Source organism: Embiotoca jacksoni, unplaced genomic scaffold, assembly GCF_022577435.1.
Source record: "Embiotoca jacksoni isolate LCO1_2020_lvr unplaced genomic scaffold, fEmbJac1.0.p SCAF_10, whole genome shotgun sequence".
Classification (NCBI taxonomy): Eukaryota; Metazoa; Chordata; class Actinopteri; family Embiotocidae; genus Embiotoca; species Embiotoca jacksoni.
This window is the reverse complement of record NW_027185230.1, coordinates 9,166,004-9,183,500: the sequence shown is the minus strand read 5'-3', so window position 1 is coordinate 9,183,500 and position 17,497 is coordinate 9,166,004. Positions and strand designations below refer to the sequence as shown.

Genomic DNA, 17,497 nt, shown 5'->3' with positions numbered 1-17,497 from the left:
ATCTTCTCTCTCTTTGTCCTCCTCTTCATCCCTGCGACACTTTCACAGACACAGATGCAATGTCAGTCCCAGCATATTTCGGGACGCTTCCTGCTCTCGTATTCATTTACCTTTCAAGTTAATGTGAAACCATGGATAGATACAGATGCACAGTACAACGTGTGCTCTGACTGGGCTGTAATTTCAATTTTCAAAGTCAAATTGAAGGAACACACGATGCCTTCTTGGCTCTGTGGTTTCAGCACACTAAAACCTCCTGTACAGTACCTCCTGTATAGTTTAATGTTCCAGAGGACAGCTCTTTTAACAACAGGTGAAAAACCTAGCATATGGCTGGACTGTGTATGAAACGCTAGTGGGCTTTTAATTTGAAACTGATACAGGAAGTGGTCAGAATGACCAGAGTTCAATTGTTATTTAGTGGGTGTACTGTAATAAAAGGCCTATCTGGAGCTCAGGTAGACAGGTGGGGAGGTCACTGTTGTTGTCAGGTGTTTGACCCCAGAAGGGCAAAGGCTTTTTGACTGCTGTGGTGGTGAAGTTTGGATGTTGTGCTGTATGTTGTGAGTTGATTTATGACTGGAAACTGGACATTTATGCACTGTGGAAACAATCAATAAAAGGGATTGTGATTCTGCAACCCAAGGAACAGCCTGCTGAAACTTTAGTCTACATAACGCACATTTAACGTTTGGTAACATCAAACAGAAGTGAAACTCGTCAGCCAGGTCACTCTTGGGTTTCACGTCTCAGCAGCTTGAAGGATTAGACTAAACTCCTGCGAACTTCTCATAGAACTTCGTACGAAGCCGTAGACAGTGAGGTTGTATTATCTGATTAAATATTTGATGATAGCTTGAATTCAGCGAGCGCGAGACAGTTTTGGTGGAACAAATTGTTATTTATAATGAGTAAAATGTTTGAATACTTGCTGTACGTTTTGGGGTTTCACTAAATTGTGGCTGCAAATGTTTTTGCTTCATGCTGACTGGAACTGTCTAACTAGCAGTGGTGCTAATCTTAGCTTACTGCTGCTGGCCTTTATTTTTTTTTTAGAAATGGTTGGGTTGGATTTGACTTTCAAAGCTCTGTTGTGTCATCCTCTGACTCTGTTCATGGTTTCTTTGTGTCCTGTTGGAGCCGGGCCAACATTGTTAGGTTAATGTAATGTTACTTAGATAAGCATTTGAAATAGGAAAGCAGGCAGGCGAGGACAGGGAACAGATAAGTGTCACACAGTGCCCCCTGGGTAATGCAGTTTATTCAGGGCCATTATGATTTATGATTACCTATAATGGAGAGGGCAGAAAAGAAAAGCCAGTACACTAAAGACTAAAATGTCTACGTGCTAGTTGCATATTGGTGAATACTCATATATTGCCCACTCCGAGCACTGGTTATTTATATTTTTAAGCTGGATGGGTCCCAAAAAACTAACAAGTCAGCTGAGTTTTTTTTTTTTTTAGATAATGCATTAAACTACAGTTGCATGTTGACATATTTTTCTCATTTTGATCCTGAAGGTAGCATATTGCATGGCTTCAGTAGAAGAAAGTGACGCATCAAAATCTGACCCCAAAACAAACTCTGATTTATTGAGAAATTCTCACAAGCTTTTATGCAAGAATGTCCTTTGTGTTCACGGAGGGGGGGGGGGGGGGGGAGTAAATATAATACTTTTCTGTTATTATTATTATTATATGAGGAGGTTCATACAGACAACACAGCAATCCTCTTTAATTTCCTCAGAGAGTTAGCCTGTTAGGTCTGTCTGACTCGCATCATCACTGCAGCTTCTAGTATGTCTGGCGCTTCTAATAACATTTGTCACGATGTAAACACCTCGTCCGGCTCTATATAAATTGTTTGCCTCTTCTTCACCTGTTGAGACCAGCTCGTGCTCTTTTTGATCCTGCTGAAGATCACGACTCTCCTGCAGAGCACTGACTGACTCTTTTGTGTTTCAGGTTGGGGCTTTTACTGTGCTGCAACACGCAGATGTGATGGGTGTAGTTTAATGGTGTTGAGCCTCCTCAGCTCAGCGTGTGAGCGCAGGACTCTGAGCAGCTCTGCTCCTCCTTCAAACAGCTGCTGTCTCTGCACGGTGCAGTAGCTCACCGAGGGTCGTCTGAGAAGCAACAGTGGAGGATTGCAGCGCTTTTTCCAACCAAACAGCAACTGAAACCCAGACGCAATGCAGGTACAGTCAGCATTTCTCCCTTTAGGCTTTCGTTTTGTTATTGCTGAATTAGATTAAACCAGCATGAATTAGTCATGATAACATTCCTGCAGGGGGCTGGCAATGTAGGCTACCTGTGGTACTCTGTGCAGCAAACTTCCTCTGACCTGCTGGTTCTTTCTAATTTATCAACTGTAAAAAGTCTCACAGCTTAACTGACCATGATAGAGGAAAAGTATAGAACCCTGCATGTGTGGAAGAGAGACTGGGATGCCTCTCAAGTCCACTGAAGTACACAGCTACAAAAGTCCATTTGAAATTTACTTAAAATGAAATTACACCAAAATATTAAAGACCCCTTTATTTCAATGGTTACAGTCTTATGTATACTATTATTGATATGTTATCATTGATGCATGTAAAACATGTTGAAGCTGCTTGATGTGGGGGTAACATTACTTTTATACTGTTATGCCAATCATATATATATATATACACATACATACATACAAACATACATACATACATATCACATAATAATAAGATATATTTATTTATTTATGTTGAACATTGGGTAATATCTGCATCTGGAACATAACTAGAAATGTTTTATAACTATTGTGGAGCAAAATTAGAATATTTTCCACTGAATGTAAAATTATTCAGAGTGCAAATACCTCGTAATTAAAGTCAAGTAGATTATATTTGAGTAAATGTAGTTAGTTTCCTTCCAATAGTAGTGATTTCAAGCTTTAAAGAGAGTTATGATGAAGCATTATGTACTGTATGTGTTGGTCTGACCTCAAGGAAAATACTAATGCAGTATGTGGTTGTGTGTTTTTAATGACTGCAATTTAAGGTAGTTTAACACATATATTGAGGCAAAAACATCTTAACCATAATAAAGAATTGTGCAAGCATGTGCGGCCTTGAAGAGACCAAAAGCAAGACATGCCTCTGTGTGTGTGCAAACAGGTATCAAATGTGAAGATCAGTGGAGGTCGGTAGCCCACAGCTTTCATGATAACTTAGATGATCACAGGGACCATCTCACTACTCAGCACACATGGCTTCTCTCCGTTTAATAATGCAGCGCTCTGGATTTTAAGAGCCCAAATTACCTTCTCTTCTGATAATTTAGGACCAGAGATTCTTAGCTGACAGTTTTATCTCACTGACATTTTATAATTTGATGGATATTTTTTTTACAGAAATCTCTAATTGCTAAAGTTTGGGAACTAAAATGAGAATTCAGATCAGGAAGTGTTGACAGACCCTGTTTTAGACAGTCCAGAAGAGTCTGCTGCATTTATGTATGAGACAGCTCTATCGACTTGAATTAATGCATCTGTAAGTGTGATTGTGCTCCAGGAATGGATGCTTTTGTGTGTGTGTGTTCAATTGTTCGTGTGGATTTCGGTTGGTCCATCAAGAATCAATCTTAGTGTTTTACTCATACTCATCATTCACCCCAGCAGGGCAGGCAACTCTGATCTTTTATTGATGCAATTTTAAGGAGTGTGAATTATTGAGCAACAGTCTGGATGCTGCGTATGCTTTGGCATCCCTTCATATTCACAATAGGGCACCAAGGGGACCAAAGAGATCCCCAGATAGCAGGTCTGTAGATGTTCTTTCCAAACTCTTTACATTGCCTTCTAAATAACTTCTAAGACAAAGTTGTTTTATTCATACAGCCATTTATCAAAACAAGTAAAAGACTGCTCAGTCTGTCTGCGCAGAGAGTCAGAAAAAGGAGGCAAGACAACCCTTAGACCTCGATGATAACCCAACAAAAACTGGTTTTGAATAGTCAAATAACTAAAGGAAGAAAAGAGCCTCATCAAAATCTACAAGAAAAGGCTCAACATGAAGCAGTGCCTGTCACAGAGTACATCATAATATCACTGTCAGTGGCTGCAGTCAACAGTTACTATATGGGACTGGAAAACACAAGACATGACACTCAAGAAAAGAAAAAAAAAAAAAAAAAAAAAAAAAAAAAATATTCAGACTGGAAAAATAACAAAAATAGCAAAACATAGCAAAAAGCACTGCAGTTTTATTTACAATAGATCGGTTGTGCTATTTAAACTCAGAAAGTTTGTCACTGAAATTTGAATCTAAATACAGAAACATTGAGTGTAAGGTGAGAACAAATTATGTGATGGTGAAAATAACTGGAAACAGGAGAGCTTGCATGACCCCGTTCCCAGAAATGCTTGATATAGGAGAGCTTTTCCAATTTTTTCAGAATTTTTTCCATAAAAATTTGCACTTTAAAGGATGTTTAACCCTTTATGATATAAAAAAAAAAAAGGCAACAATTTTTCAGAATACATAAACTGATTTCCTCCTAACAGCAAAGTTAAAACCTGCTTGACAAAAATGTTGTATTTTGTATGTTGTGACAAGTGCAGGAGATTTAATGAGAGCACCTCCAACTTCATTAACATAAATACCTTTATTCCGAGTATTAAGTACTGATTACAAAATTATTGATCCATTCACCCCGTTAGCTCGCTGTCTAAATGTGTTTGAATGGAACTCCTGCTTACATTTCACAATAAAAGAAGATGCGCTTGCAAGTACCACACTTGCTTTCATATTATACCACCATGTAATTAAAAGCTTTTATCAGCTCTAATTCTGCATAATACCCTGACCTTTATATATGGTAGGCTGAAGTTTGTATTGCAGATTCATTTTATTTTCTTTGGAGGGATTTTTTTTTTCTGTTAGAGTCTTGTGTTTCCCCTCACTGAAATCTCAAAACGGCCTCATCTCTAACCCCAGCCTGCCATCTCTGAGCCCTAACCAAATCTGAGTCCTACGCCAATCATAAAGGGTGGTGTCATAGGAAACTCAGTTTAAATGTGAAGAACATAGAGTACAGTGGTATGGCTGTGTAGGTTTTAGGCTCTGCTGAAGGAAGGATGATCATTAAACCTGCATAAAGCAACATTACCACTCATTTGTGTCCTCCTGATGAATGTTCACCCTCCTTCTAAATCTGTTTTTGGTCATCAGCAACACCTCGGGGAAATATCTGCCTTGTAAACTGCTAAATGTTCCACGAGCTGATCTCAAACTGTGTGTGTAGCTGTTTTCAGCTTAAACGTAGTGAGAGTGAACCAAACCAAAGTTGTGGTCTGTAAAACCAAAACAAGGAGCTGAAAGACGCTAAAATGCTCAGCAGAGTTTCGCTAAAGAGTTGAGTGATAATTCCCTCTATGTCTCCCACTATTAGTGACCCCCTTTCACATACAAACAGTCATGTCATCCATTGTTATGACAAAAATGTTAAGTACACTCAATTTAACCTCTGTCTTTCAATCAAGTGTGTCGTTAAATATTTTAATCAAATAATATATTAAACAATAAGTTAATTCTCCTGGTCCGAGATTTGGTTCGTCTTAAAAGCACCATGAGGTCTATCTTGATCTTTGTCTCCTCCTCAGGCAGACGAGAAGACAGTGGATGGTGGGCTGCTGCCCGATGCCAACGGGAAAGATCCAAACCCGGGCGGGCAGACCGAAGGCTCCAAGTGGCAGAAGCCGCGTCTAACACGTAAATCACTGATGAAGTGCTGCCTTGTTAAGTGGATCATCGCCAGCACCACGCAACAGGGGCCAGGTAGAGGCACACAAACATGGCACCCCACCAGGCGAACACCCTGAACAACATATTGTATATCTGTATGATTGTGTGTGACAGCAGGGGAGATCAAAGCAGGATTAATACAGTAGGAGTGCATGACCTCAATCTCGTGTGCTGCAGAATACATACATTTCAAAGTCCCATCTATAGAATAGATCTACATTTAGAATTCTACGTTTTTCCCTGTTTCCTCGCTCTTCACCCAACGACACTTTATTTCAGCAGTTAATCAGTCTGTGAATGATACTTTCACCCACTTCATATTTCTAATGTTTTAATGTTCTCTCTCTCTCTCTTTCTGTCTCTCTCTCTCTCACACACACACACACAAACACACACATACACACACACACACACACACATGCACACACACACACACACACACACACACACACACACAAATCTGCTTTCATGCTTTGTTTGACTGCTTCACCTCTGAAATTTTCATACATAAAGAACAACATAACACATTGGTATATATCTACAGTGTATGTACACTAAATGAGAAGTGGCACATGTTTTAGTTGAAGATAACAGAGTCTTTCACTGACTGCTCCTGTATACTCCCAATCTGGTTTATCTAAATTATTGACACTGCTCTTCTATGCAGGTGTACAGGACAGACTTTTCTCAATCTGTCCTCCCAATATCACATCTTGTCTTGGTTTCCTGTGCAAAGAATCCTTTTCATCAGTTTTAGAGACACTAAAAAGCACTAAACAGCCTACAGAATTTCTCCTCTGTGGTTTTCTAAATGATCGGCTGTTGTCATACATACTCATTTACTGCTGACTAGTCTCTCTATGCCAGCAGACAGATGGCCATGTGCCTTGGACAGGAAAACACAGCCACAGGACAAATGGTCTGATGGCTGACAAAGCATTGCATCAAAGTGTTTTGCCTGCATAACAGGAGCATTATACAATTTAAATACAGCAGTATCCCATCCTTGAATTGGACATCAGCAAGGACATACTTTAGATGTTTATTTGCAGTCTTGTGTTTTTGGACATACAGCACTGAACCACTGAAATATTCGCTACTTTCTCTGAGCTCAGTCTGTCACTTTTATTGTTTAAAATCCATCGGTGCATATAGTTACTCTTTGAAATGGAGATATCTGTTAAGGCTAAAGCACATTTCCTGCCCTTTATTACAACTTCATCACCATCTGCTGGCCTGCAGACATTTTACCACTTGCATGCCTCATGCACCACCCTCTGTCTCCAGCAGATGGCACTCTGCACTCACTCTCTTACTTTACAGGTGTTCATTCTAGGGATTTACTTGCAACAAAATGTAACCTAACACAAGCAACAGTGGAGTATGGAGGTCAGCAACATCAGCAATGCAGAGCTTGGTTGTGTTTCATTTGGGCTGTGGAGCTGTTGAAGGTGCAGCTGCAAAAGACTATCAAATTTTATTTAAGGACTACTTAAATGTCTTCTTAAAACTCATGAACTGTAATATTACCTCTCAGAAATAATTACAGTATATTGTGTATTTGTGTGATGCTTCTTTGCTTTGAAGCAAAAAAGTCAACATGTTTCAGAGTTTGTAGAGATGAATAAATCTACATTGTGGCTGCTGCCGGCTCTTCCGCACATTGTTTTGCTTGATAACTTATAAGACAGGAAGATAATTGTCATGTGATGTTTCAGAGTGAGCACATTTGGTTACTGGCAAGTCAAATTAGCTGTGAAAGGGACAAGGCCATCTATGACACATGATGGAAATACTGAAAAAGAAATGGCCTTCATAAAACTGTCAAATACTTTTATTTGATATTTTCTCAGGGTAATTAAAAGTTTGATGATAGATGGACAAAACTGAATGAAAAGGCAGTAAAATCCTTTTCTATATGTGAGCCCTCCCCTGGAAGGTAATTTTTTTTCTCTAACAAAATTAAATGCCTGAATCCAACGAAAGCGCTGTGCGCACTCAGAGCAAAGTTCCGAGATAGGAAAGTTAACTGTGACGAGACGTGACAGTTTGTAATTGATGGCCTCGGTCTCTGAGCTGTAATGTTGCTCTCACTGCAGTCATTAAAGCCTGATGGTGAGACTGATGGCTGCACTGTCTGCATCTCTGCATGCTTAAGCCACCTCACTCTTGTCTGTATTTAATAGAAGAACAGGGATAGATCAGGACTTAAGGTGCATTAAACAGCATCAAGAATAATTGCAGCAAATCTTCAACTGCATGCAAAAGATGGAAAGTTGTAGCATTTTATTAGTTGTGAATTTCAGAAGGACATTGGTGACGGTGCAGTTCTTCTTTTCTTCTTTCTTCTCTTCTTTTTCTTCTTCAGAACTGAGTGCTCTGCTAAACTTTCAGTGTATAAAGTGCAATAGTGGCAAACCTTTATCAATTTATTCCTGTTATTGCTGTTACGTTTTCACAAACTGGTGATCATCAAAGCTCCTTTTAGAGTGGCATTCTCCTAGTTTTTACAGAGTGGGCATTAAGGAACCTATAGACACATACAACACGATACAAGTATTAGGCTTAGGGTCTAAAGGGAGCTACAACGTGACCTGCAGACCACAGTAGCTGATGTGAGGCTTCAGGACAGTGTGTCGGGTGCGGTGGATCGTGGTTTGTATCGCAGGGACCCTCCAGATTAGGGTTATTTCTCCCCTTGTTCACGCCCCATATGTCTGACTTGGACATAGTACTGGCAACTGTTATCTCAAGAAGTTCTCTGGATGATACAGCCATTGTTGGATATTTATTAGAAAGGAATGAAGAGTACAGGAAGAGCAGTTTGTTGACTGGTGTGAAGAAGCCCCAGATCACACCGGTGAACACCCAGGGGTTGAGTATTGAGATGGGTGGAGAGTAAAAATACCTTCGTGTTCACCTCCCCCATAAATTGGACCGGACTGACTAACATGGGTGTCCTGTGCAAAAAGGGTCAAGATCGTCTCCATCCGTTGATGAGACTGAGGTCGTTCTGAGTGAGCAGACCACTGTTAAGAGCATTTTGTTACACTGTGGTTGCATCAGCAGTCGTCCATGTGATGGTCAACTGAGTAGCTGGAAGCACGGAGAGTGAAAGGAAAGGACTCAAAAAGATGGATAGGACAGCTGAGGTCTGGACTCCATAAAGGAGGTGGGTGAGAGGAGGAAGCTGTTGTCCATCTTGGACAACACTTTTTGTCTACTCCGTGAACCTGTGGGGGCTTTAATCAGCTACTTCAGCAGCAGACTGCTGCACTCACACTGCAAGATGAAGCTGATGCTCCTGCAGATCCTTCATCCCATCTGCAGTCAGGCCATGCAACAGTAGCTCACAGCCACTTTAAGTCATATTTAGTTATCATGATCTGTCATTTCCCAATTATCATAATATTCATCCCTGTGCAATAACACTTTTACCATCTTCTCTGAATTTCCAACCAGAAGTTTAATATTTTCCTTACAATGCGAAACACCACGTGTGAATGATTATAAATTTCTGTCGACAACAGTTGTGGCTGGATGCATTATATTAAGCTATGAATTTCTTCAAATTTGCCACAAACATTCAGTTGGACTCAAAAATGAACTGATTAGATTTTGGTGGCTAAAGGTCAAAGGTCACAGACCAGACGAAACCCATTTGAGGCCATAATTCACGAATTTTAATACAAATGTCCAATTGGATAGAATTAAGGGGCATTATATATTCAAAATGTCAAAGGTCAACTTCACTGTGCCATCAAAATGATCCACAAAAAACAATGCAAGAAACAGATCCAATGTTTGCTCCCCCCACCCTTTTCAAATATGGTCACTTCTGGCTCCAAACTGCTCTGAACTAGCAAGATGGCGATGGCCAAAATCTGAACTCGGGGCTTCATAACAGCCGTTCACAAACCAACGGGTGATGTCAGGCTTTTCTTCCACTTCAAGTAAATTAATTCAAGTAAACAAGTAAATTTTCCCCGTGTGGATGAATAAAGTCTTATCTTACAGTGCATTATGCCCTATGACACCAATTGTCACTCTGAGCCATGTCTTCTGCTTGCAAATTGCAAATTTTGCAAACAGTACTGAGATTTCTTCTTTTTTTTGGCATGGCATTATCTCCGTTCATTAAGGATTGCAGTTCATTTGGTTGTAGCTTACATAAACTCTCCCTATCATCGCAATGTATATCTGGCCCACTTTCTCTGCCTGTTTAAAGACCAGTATTTTACCTTTCAACAATCATTGATTGGCTCTCCACGCCCTTTTCCTACTTAAACTAAGTCCATTATGTTGTGCAGACTCATCAGTTGTGAACTATACTCATATTCTTCTTTACTCTCATTATCCTGCAACACAGCACAATCATAAAAGGGCTAAAGAGCTACCTTACGTGTGGAAAAGTGTCTTTAGACTGTCGTGTATGTGGAGCATTTTACAAAAGCTACATGCAGTGTATGAAATATGCACCTCTGAGGTGTGCAGTTCACCTTCGCAGCATGGATATACTTCACTTCAGCTTTATTACAACGTCATAAACAAAGCACAGTTTTTACATCGGCCTCATTGTTTATCCAGCTCTGAGTGGATCCATCGGAGTTATTGAGTGTGTGATTCAGTGAACAGCCCAGTAGACACAGGCAGCGCCACACTGGGCAGGGCCGACTCCCTCACCCTAAGTGCTGTTCATATCCCAGCCATCAGCAGAGGCGGATCAATGCTTGGTTTTACAGTTTTGCGTCCTTGAAATGACTGAGCAAATAAAGACAGCTTAGACTGTCAACCAGAGACTATTAGAGAAGAAATTCCGTCAGTAACAACCTGCTCCACCCACCAACACCAACCTCAAACACACATGTACACACACACACAGCTCAGGACAGAGGGAGAGGAGATGGAGTAAGTGGAGGTGGAGCCCAGAGTTGATGGTGTTGTGGGAAAGATCCTAAAATGAACCAGGATGAGAAATGAGTAGTAACAGAGATGGATCGCTGGCGAGTGGAGTTAACTTTGGATGATTTGGGGAAATTGAGAATTTATAAAGTTGATATTCCTTTGCAAGAGCATGTGATGGACTTTGGACCTGTTTACTTAAAGAAGGATGCCCTGCAGTCTCTCTGTTAGCATTTTCCCCCCAACTGGTCAGTGATTAAAGTCAAATAATACCTGCTGATGCTTGTACAATAGCACTGATTTTCAGAAGAAAAGGAGGCGGAGATAATAGAAAGAGAGATGATAGGCAGCAGGTGATGTTTATAGATGCAAGCTGCTCCGATTTATCAGCTTTGAAAACAAAATTTCAAATTACATTTTTTTTCTCAGAAGAGTTTTTGCTGAGGTGATATCTAATGCAAGGCAACAATGGGGTTGGACGGCATGGAAATTATGGCCATCATTGCGGTCATTGGACTTTTTTTTGTTGTGCTCAAACAGTTTGGGATTTGGGAGCCTTTGTCACTGGAAGGTAAGACACAAAGAAAGACACAGAAATCAAGTTGCAGGGTAAAACTGTAGTATTTAGTATTTACCGTTCTGTGTAGTTCGATCAGTGATATTATTCTTCCTGTTCATACTGACAGTGAATTCCCACTTTTCAGTACAGAATTACCTTACTGTGTTTATTTACTCTTTTTTTGCTGAGCTGAAGTGTGCAGGGTTGTAACAAAAAAAAAAAGAGAAAGTCCACACTAAAAACACAAATCTTTGATTTCCAGTGTTATTTTTTTTTTAAACAGACTTGAAAACATGTGATTCAGTCCTTCTATAGTGTGTTGGAAACATTTCAATTAAGTTGAATATTTTAACAGTCCCGTGAATGTCTTTTCATTTCTTCATCACTTCTTCTTTTTTATCTTTCTGTGTGACATTCTTGTAAAGATGGTGAGTAGCTCCAGCGGTATTCCTCTGAACATTATTATTGAGTTTCATCTCAGATGTCTCAGGAAACGTTTCCCCTTAATTCAATATCAAACCGACCCTGTAAGTCTTGCACGCGGACATGATAAACCTCTTCTCATGGTGGACTTTTACACCTTTGGCATAAAATGTCTCGAGATTTGCACTAATAATTGGCAAAAATGTGACACTTAATGTCAGACATCTTAATTCATTGCTCACTGTAAACTATCAAGTTGTATTATAATGAATAGTGAATCAGAGAGTAAAGCAGTTATTTCAAACAATGTGACAGCAAAGTGTCCCCAATGAGGAAGGTACTTTGTCCCGGTAACTGCTCTTATGCACTAGATATCATTTATTGTATATTTACTTATTTTATCTTATCATCCAAATTCCTTTGAAATATTTCTTCATGCTACAAATTCCTTGATTTTCCTGCTTTTCTCTCTCTCAAATAAAATCCTATGTCTTTCCCTTCTGTCTCATTTCTTATTTCTGTCTAATACTGTACATTTTTCTTATGGCACTGTATCGCCCACCCATTTCCTTGTCCCACCTTTCCTTCCATTTCTGTTTTTACATTTTTGTTTGTGTAAAGATGGTGAGCATTTTGAGTTACATAGCATGATTACATTTTTTTGGTATCTCTTTGATTTTCTCGTATTTTCAGCTCCACCCCGTCCTCCCTTTCTTTTTTCTTTCTTTCTTGTCTTACTGTTGTTTCCTACCTGTTTTTTCCTCCCTTCTTTCCCGCCCTCCCTGTTTTCTCTGTTTCCGTGTGACAGATAGCAATGACGGTGACCTCGAGCTCTCCATGGTGCGTCACCAACCTGAGGGCCTCGACCAGCTCCAAGCCCAGACCCAGTTCACCAGGAAGGAGCTCCAGTCGCTCTACAGAGGCTTCAAAAATGTATGAAAACAAGCAGCACAGTTTGGGGTAGCTCTTCGTCAAATTACCTTCTCAAGAGCATTTTTGATTTGAAAGGATGAGTTTCCATTTTTGCTAATATTTTTTGCATTGGCTGCATTGCAGAGCAACTTCAGAGGTTGTTTGAGTTGCTATGATTTTACAGGCAGTTGTCCTTAAAAGAAAGGAAACGAATAAAGTCGGCTTTTTGATCAAATTTGCAAGACCTTCTACTTAAAGTATATGGACAGCCATACAATGTATGTCATTGTTAATTATCTCAATTCACAACCAAGGACATACATACAGTATTTCTCTATTGCAGCCTCCACTCTCCTGGGAAGGCTGTATTATTCAAATCTTTATGGTCAGCCGACACGTGCACAAGGATGTACAAACATCGGAAGGACTTGATGCATTATTTTTGCCTCCTGCGGGAGTGGGTAATGCATATCGACAGTTAGTGGCTGTAATGTGCCATTAAAGGAGGGAAAACTCCATTAAAGAGGAGAAGAAGAAGACCACAGGCTGATGTAAACAAAGCCTGCTTTAAACTTTAAAAAAGACATGCACATGTTTAATGAGGTTTAAGAGACATCAATGATACACATAATGAGGTGTGCTGAGAAATGTTAAGTGTCAACAAAACTGTAATTAAATCTCCACAAGACAACTTTAAATAACCAAAGAGACTTATTTTTTACAGCATGACAGGAAAAGTACAATTATAGTTAAGAGCATTAACCAGTAAATTGGCAGCAACTTCACAGATTTTGATTTTGCATTTGAGTTTTTGTTAGAAAAATTACTCAGAGGCTGTATTCAAAATCAAACATATCGGACATTTATTCTTGCAAGAAGGAGCAAATACATGTACACTCAAAGAAGGATGTCCAGCATTGCTCAGCGTCTCTCCTCCGTTGGGCAGCTTTTATACAGTGTGACAAGCAGTTGACATCCACCCCCATTTCCTTTACATCTGAGTTCAGTTGTAGGTCACAAGATAAGGACATATGGACGTCGTAAAATTAGACGTCGTAAATTAGATCATGCTGTGGACAGATAGTACTGAGTGAGGTCGTAGGTCACAGGATCCAGACATGGAGACGTCGTGTCTGAGAACATGTCCTGTCTGAGACAATAAGAACATGTTGTGCAACAGATAGACAAACGTTCGACAAGTATGATGAGTTCATTATTTTTCCATCAGTTTTCTTGTAACAACTCAAAATGTCTGCAAAGAAAAAGGTTTTTTTTCAGCAGATTATTGCAGTTATCAGTGAAATCAGCGGTCATGGGTGTTTTGGATGAAATTAAACTGTAGGTGGCATTTTGCTCTGTTAGGTTATACACATGAAGATATTTTATTTTTCAAACTCTAACGTTCTCTAGCTCGCTTTTTCTGTGTTTTTATTGATAACGGATATCGCTTGCATCTTCTCTTGAACCTCAGCATGACGTCAGGTCTTCTCACAGCAGCTTATTACTTTAGGGTATCTGCTTTCTTTCAGTAAAGCTCATAAAGTCTCAAAAGGTTTTTCTCAGTTGAATGACGTTATTGCGTATCCAGCTCTTTTCACCCTCAAGTGGCCACATCTGTGCACTGTCTGCACAGCACCATGCAGAAGAACAGGTTTTTATCAATCAAGCCTCTGCAAAAGCAAGGACATTGACATGTTTGATCATATCTGATTGTTTGGGAATTTACGCATAAATAGTTTTTCACTGGAGCACTAATATCTCTAAAATAATCAAATAGACATGTGTAGATGTATCATTTTGGACACTAAGTGATGAAGGCAGCATATTGTTCCTTCACAGTGTTTGACAAAGGGGCAGCTGCAGTTTCATCATCAGTGTTGGATTCATTTAAATTTTAAATGTTCACATCTCCTGTAATTCACAAATGGTAAAAGTCCACATATGTTTGTGATTACAACAAATAACAGAAATCTAAATATATAATTTATTGTAGTATTATTTTGTTGGTGGTGTTTACCTTTCAATAGGAATGTCCCAGTGGGCTCGTGGATGAAGAAACATTCAAAACCATTTACTCACAGTTCTTCCCTCAAGGAGGTATAGTATGTCACTTAATGAAGCAAACATATAGACGAGTGACCTAAGAGTACAGTTTATTTTTGCCAGATGTGGTTTCTTTTTAATTCTGCCACTTATAAGAGTACAATTAAATTAATTTTACAAACCAGTTAATTTTCCTGATCACTCAGTCATGGCTAAAATAAATGTGTTGTACTTAACAAACGTCACTTCCTGTTAAATTTCAAAGCTGTGTCCATTATTTGCTGTCAGATGCGACCACATATGCACATTTCTTGTTCAACGCATTCGACATGGACAGAAGTGGCTCCATCCGGTTCGAGGTGAGCAAACCAGGAGCTGCATGCATCTAATAATTTATGAACAATGATTTTTATATAAAGAAAGCTAAAATACAAATACTGAATTGCATTCACAGGACTTTGTGTTAGGATTGTCTGTGTTGCTTCGAGGATCTGTTACAGAGAAACTTCGATGGGCATTTAATCTATACGACATCAACAAGGACGGCTACGTAACAAAAGAGGTACAGTGGATAAATGAATTCTCATGAGAAAAAAACCCAAATTGGTTGTATTGTCAGGATTTCTACAGATTTCTACAGATTTTTGTCTGTTTTTTTTCTGCAGGAAATGTTGGCAATAATGACGTCCATTTATGACATGATGGGCAGATATACTTTACCCAGTGTACGAGACGATTCCCCCTTTGATCACGTGGAGAAATTCTTCCAGGTAAACCACAGTCTAATATTTGCATGTAAATACTGCATGTATTATTACATCTAGTTATTATACTGATCCAATATCACAGCGTGTGTGTGTGTGTGTGTGTGTGTGTGTGTGTGTGTGTGTGTGTGTGTGTGTGTGTGTGTGTGTGTGTGTGTGTGTGTGTGTTACTGTAGTGTTTTCTACTCATTACATATACTTTACTCTCTCTGTCAGGCCCTCATCAAAGAAATGAATCAAACTTTTAACAGAAAACAAATCGAACTTAATTAAGATGCGCAAGCCAAGAAAAAGCTTTTACAGCACGCTACATAGCACCTGGTGTTTTAGCACCCTGTTTCTACTTAAACAAGCCAGACCTCAAAATTGCAGAGACGCACAAAGTAAAAAACTAAATCAGCCGCTGAGCCGTCATGTCCAGTTTTGGTTTTGTACCATCTCGTGATTCTCATGAAAGGTCACATCTCTAAACAAGGACCCACTTCATCACCAACACTTCATGACTCACTTCTGAGCCTCACATTAACGTTTCTGAGTTATTATTGTTTTTAGGGGGTGTTTACGTTAGCTTGCGAGCTCAACTAATCCACAAACTATTGTTCTTACTTATTTTCCTGTTCAATTAAACATTCTCTTTACATGACAGAAAATGGATCGTAACAGAGATGGAGTGGTAACTATAGATGAATTCATAGAAACCTGCCAAAAGGTAAATCCATCATCAAATTGACAACATTTACCACATGGTGACATTTTTGTTTTTCACAGCAACACATTTTCTTTTGCATCTCTGTTTCTCTCTCAACAGGATGAAAACATCATGGCTTCAATGCAGCTCTTTGAGAATGTCATCTAGTTTCTGTAGAGAAATGTGGATCTCTAATGCTGCTTAGTGCTTCCAGCTACAAGCTTTTGGGCCTGAATAACTTCATTTATCCTGAAAAGGAGAAACTGGGTCATGCAACACATTCAACTCGTTTCAATACAACCAGGCAAACATGAATCGTATTACCATTCAAGCTGTCTCATGCAGAGAAATGTATAGAATTCACCGAATAAGAAGAAACGTTTCTTTGCATGACAGTTCGGTTTTTGTTTTTGCACATGAAGGAAACTAAAATCGTCATCGCTGGATGAGCATGAGTGTTTGCCCGACAGCAAAAAGCATGTGATGGAAACCACATTGAGCACAAACGAGGGGTTTTATTTTTTACCACTTTGAAGTTTGTGATTCAGAATATTTTGTTTCACTGTGAATGAAATGATTTGTATCTGAGTTTTTTGATTTTTGGGTAATTACGACGCCCCGTAATTACATTACCAGAACCTGCGAAAACAAATATCTACATTCACCGACTACTAATTCTAATAAATCTGTTCTATTTTATGTTTCAGACAACATCTGTGTGACAGGTGGTCTAAATGTGCTAAGTCTTTTTCACAAGTGCATTTTTATCTTATTTCTCACCAGTATCAGTTTCCACTGGGACAACACACAAGGCTAAGATCTGTGAAAGCAGTAGGATGTTCACTTTAAACCGAAATATGGAACAAACCATTTTTACCCTCAACTGATGTTAATATCTAGCAAGTGACTGCATCCAATTGTTTAATTGTATTTGATGTTCTGTAACTGCACAGCTGCAAAAAAAAAGCAATAAAACAAAGTTTTAAGGAATTCGCGACTGTTCATGCAGATGCTTCACTGTTTAATGTCACTGAGTTAACAACGCTCCAATTGTCCAAACTGTACCCTAAAGAGGATCCTCGAAATCCATGACACAAAACAGAACTTTTTCTTTGCATCACAGTCTTGGTGTTTCATATGAAAAAGTTTAATTCGCTCAAACTCTGTGTCCAGCATCAATCTACAAAGTTTAATCACAGAACTTAAGATTTCTGTGTGTAACAGTACATTATGTTGTTGGGAATGATAAAAAATAACCAATCAATAGCAACAAAGCAACTTTGACTGCTCCCTCTCTCCCGGCAGGCCTTACTTCCACTTAAAGAGCCAAGTTCAAAAGACCAGGTTCAAATTAAGGAGACAAACTAACCACTGCTGAGCTGTGATAAAAAAAATGCAGACGGTAATATGTTTCTGCTGCTGGA

At 39.3% G+C, this 17,497-nt stretch overlaps 1 protein-coding gene across 2 annotated transcripts; it reads left to right on the top strand.

Moving 5' to 3' along the window:
• Window positions 1–1,848: 1,848 nt before the first annotated feature.
• LOC138207320 (calsenilin-like) lies at window positions 1,849–17,063 on the top strand. Of its 2 annotated transcripts, XM_069164474.1 has the most exons (9): window positions 1,849–2,200; window positions 5,641–5,815; window positions 12,475–12,599; window positions 14,606–14,675; window positions 14,910–14,980; window positions 15,076–15,183; window positions 15,287–15,391; window positions 16,032–16,094; window positions 16,194–17,063. In XM_069164474.1, exons 1-9 carry the CDS (start codon window positions 2,195–2,197, stop codon window positions 16,239–16,241), a joined length of 771 nt encoding a protein of 256 aa, XP_069020575.1. In that variant the 5' UTR covers window positions 1,849–2,194; the 3' UTR covers window positions 16,242–17,063. The 2 variants fall into 2 exon arrangements, with proteins under 2 accessions (XP_069020575.1, XP_069020584.1); XM_069164483.1 differs by lacking the exons at window positions 1,849–2,200; window positions 5,641–5,815 and adding an exon at window positions 6,296–11,255.
• Window positions 17,064–17,497: the final 434 nt, after the last annotated feature.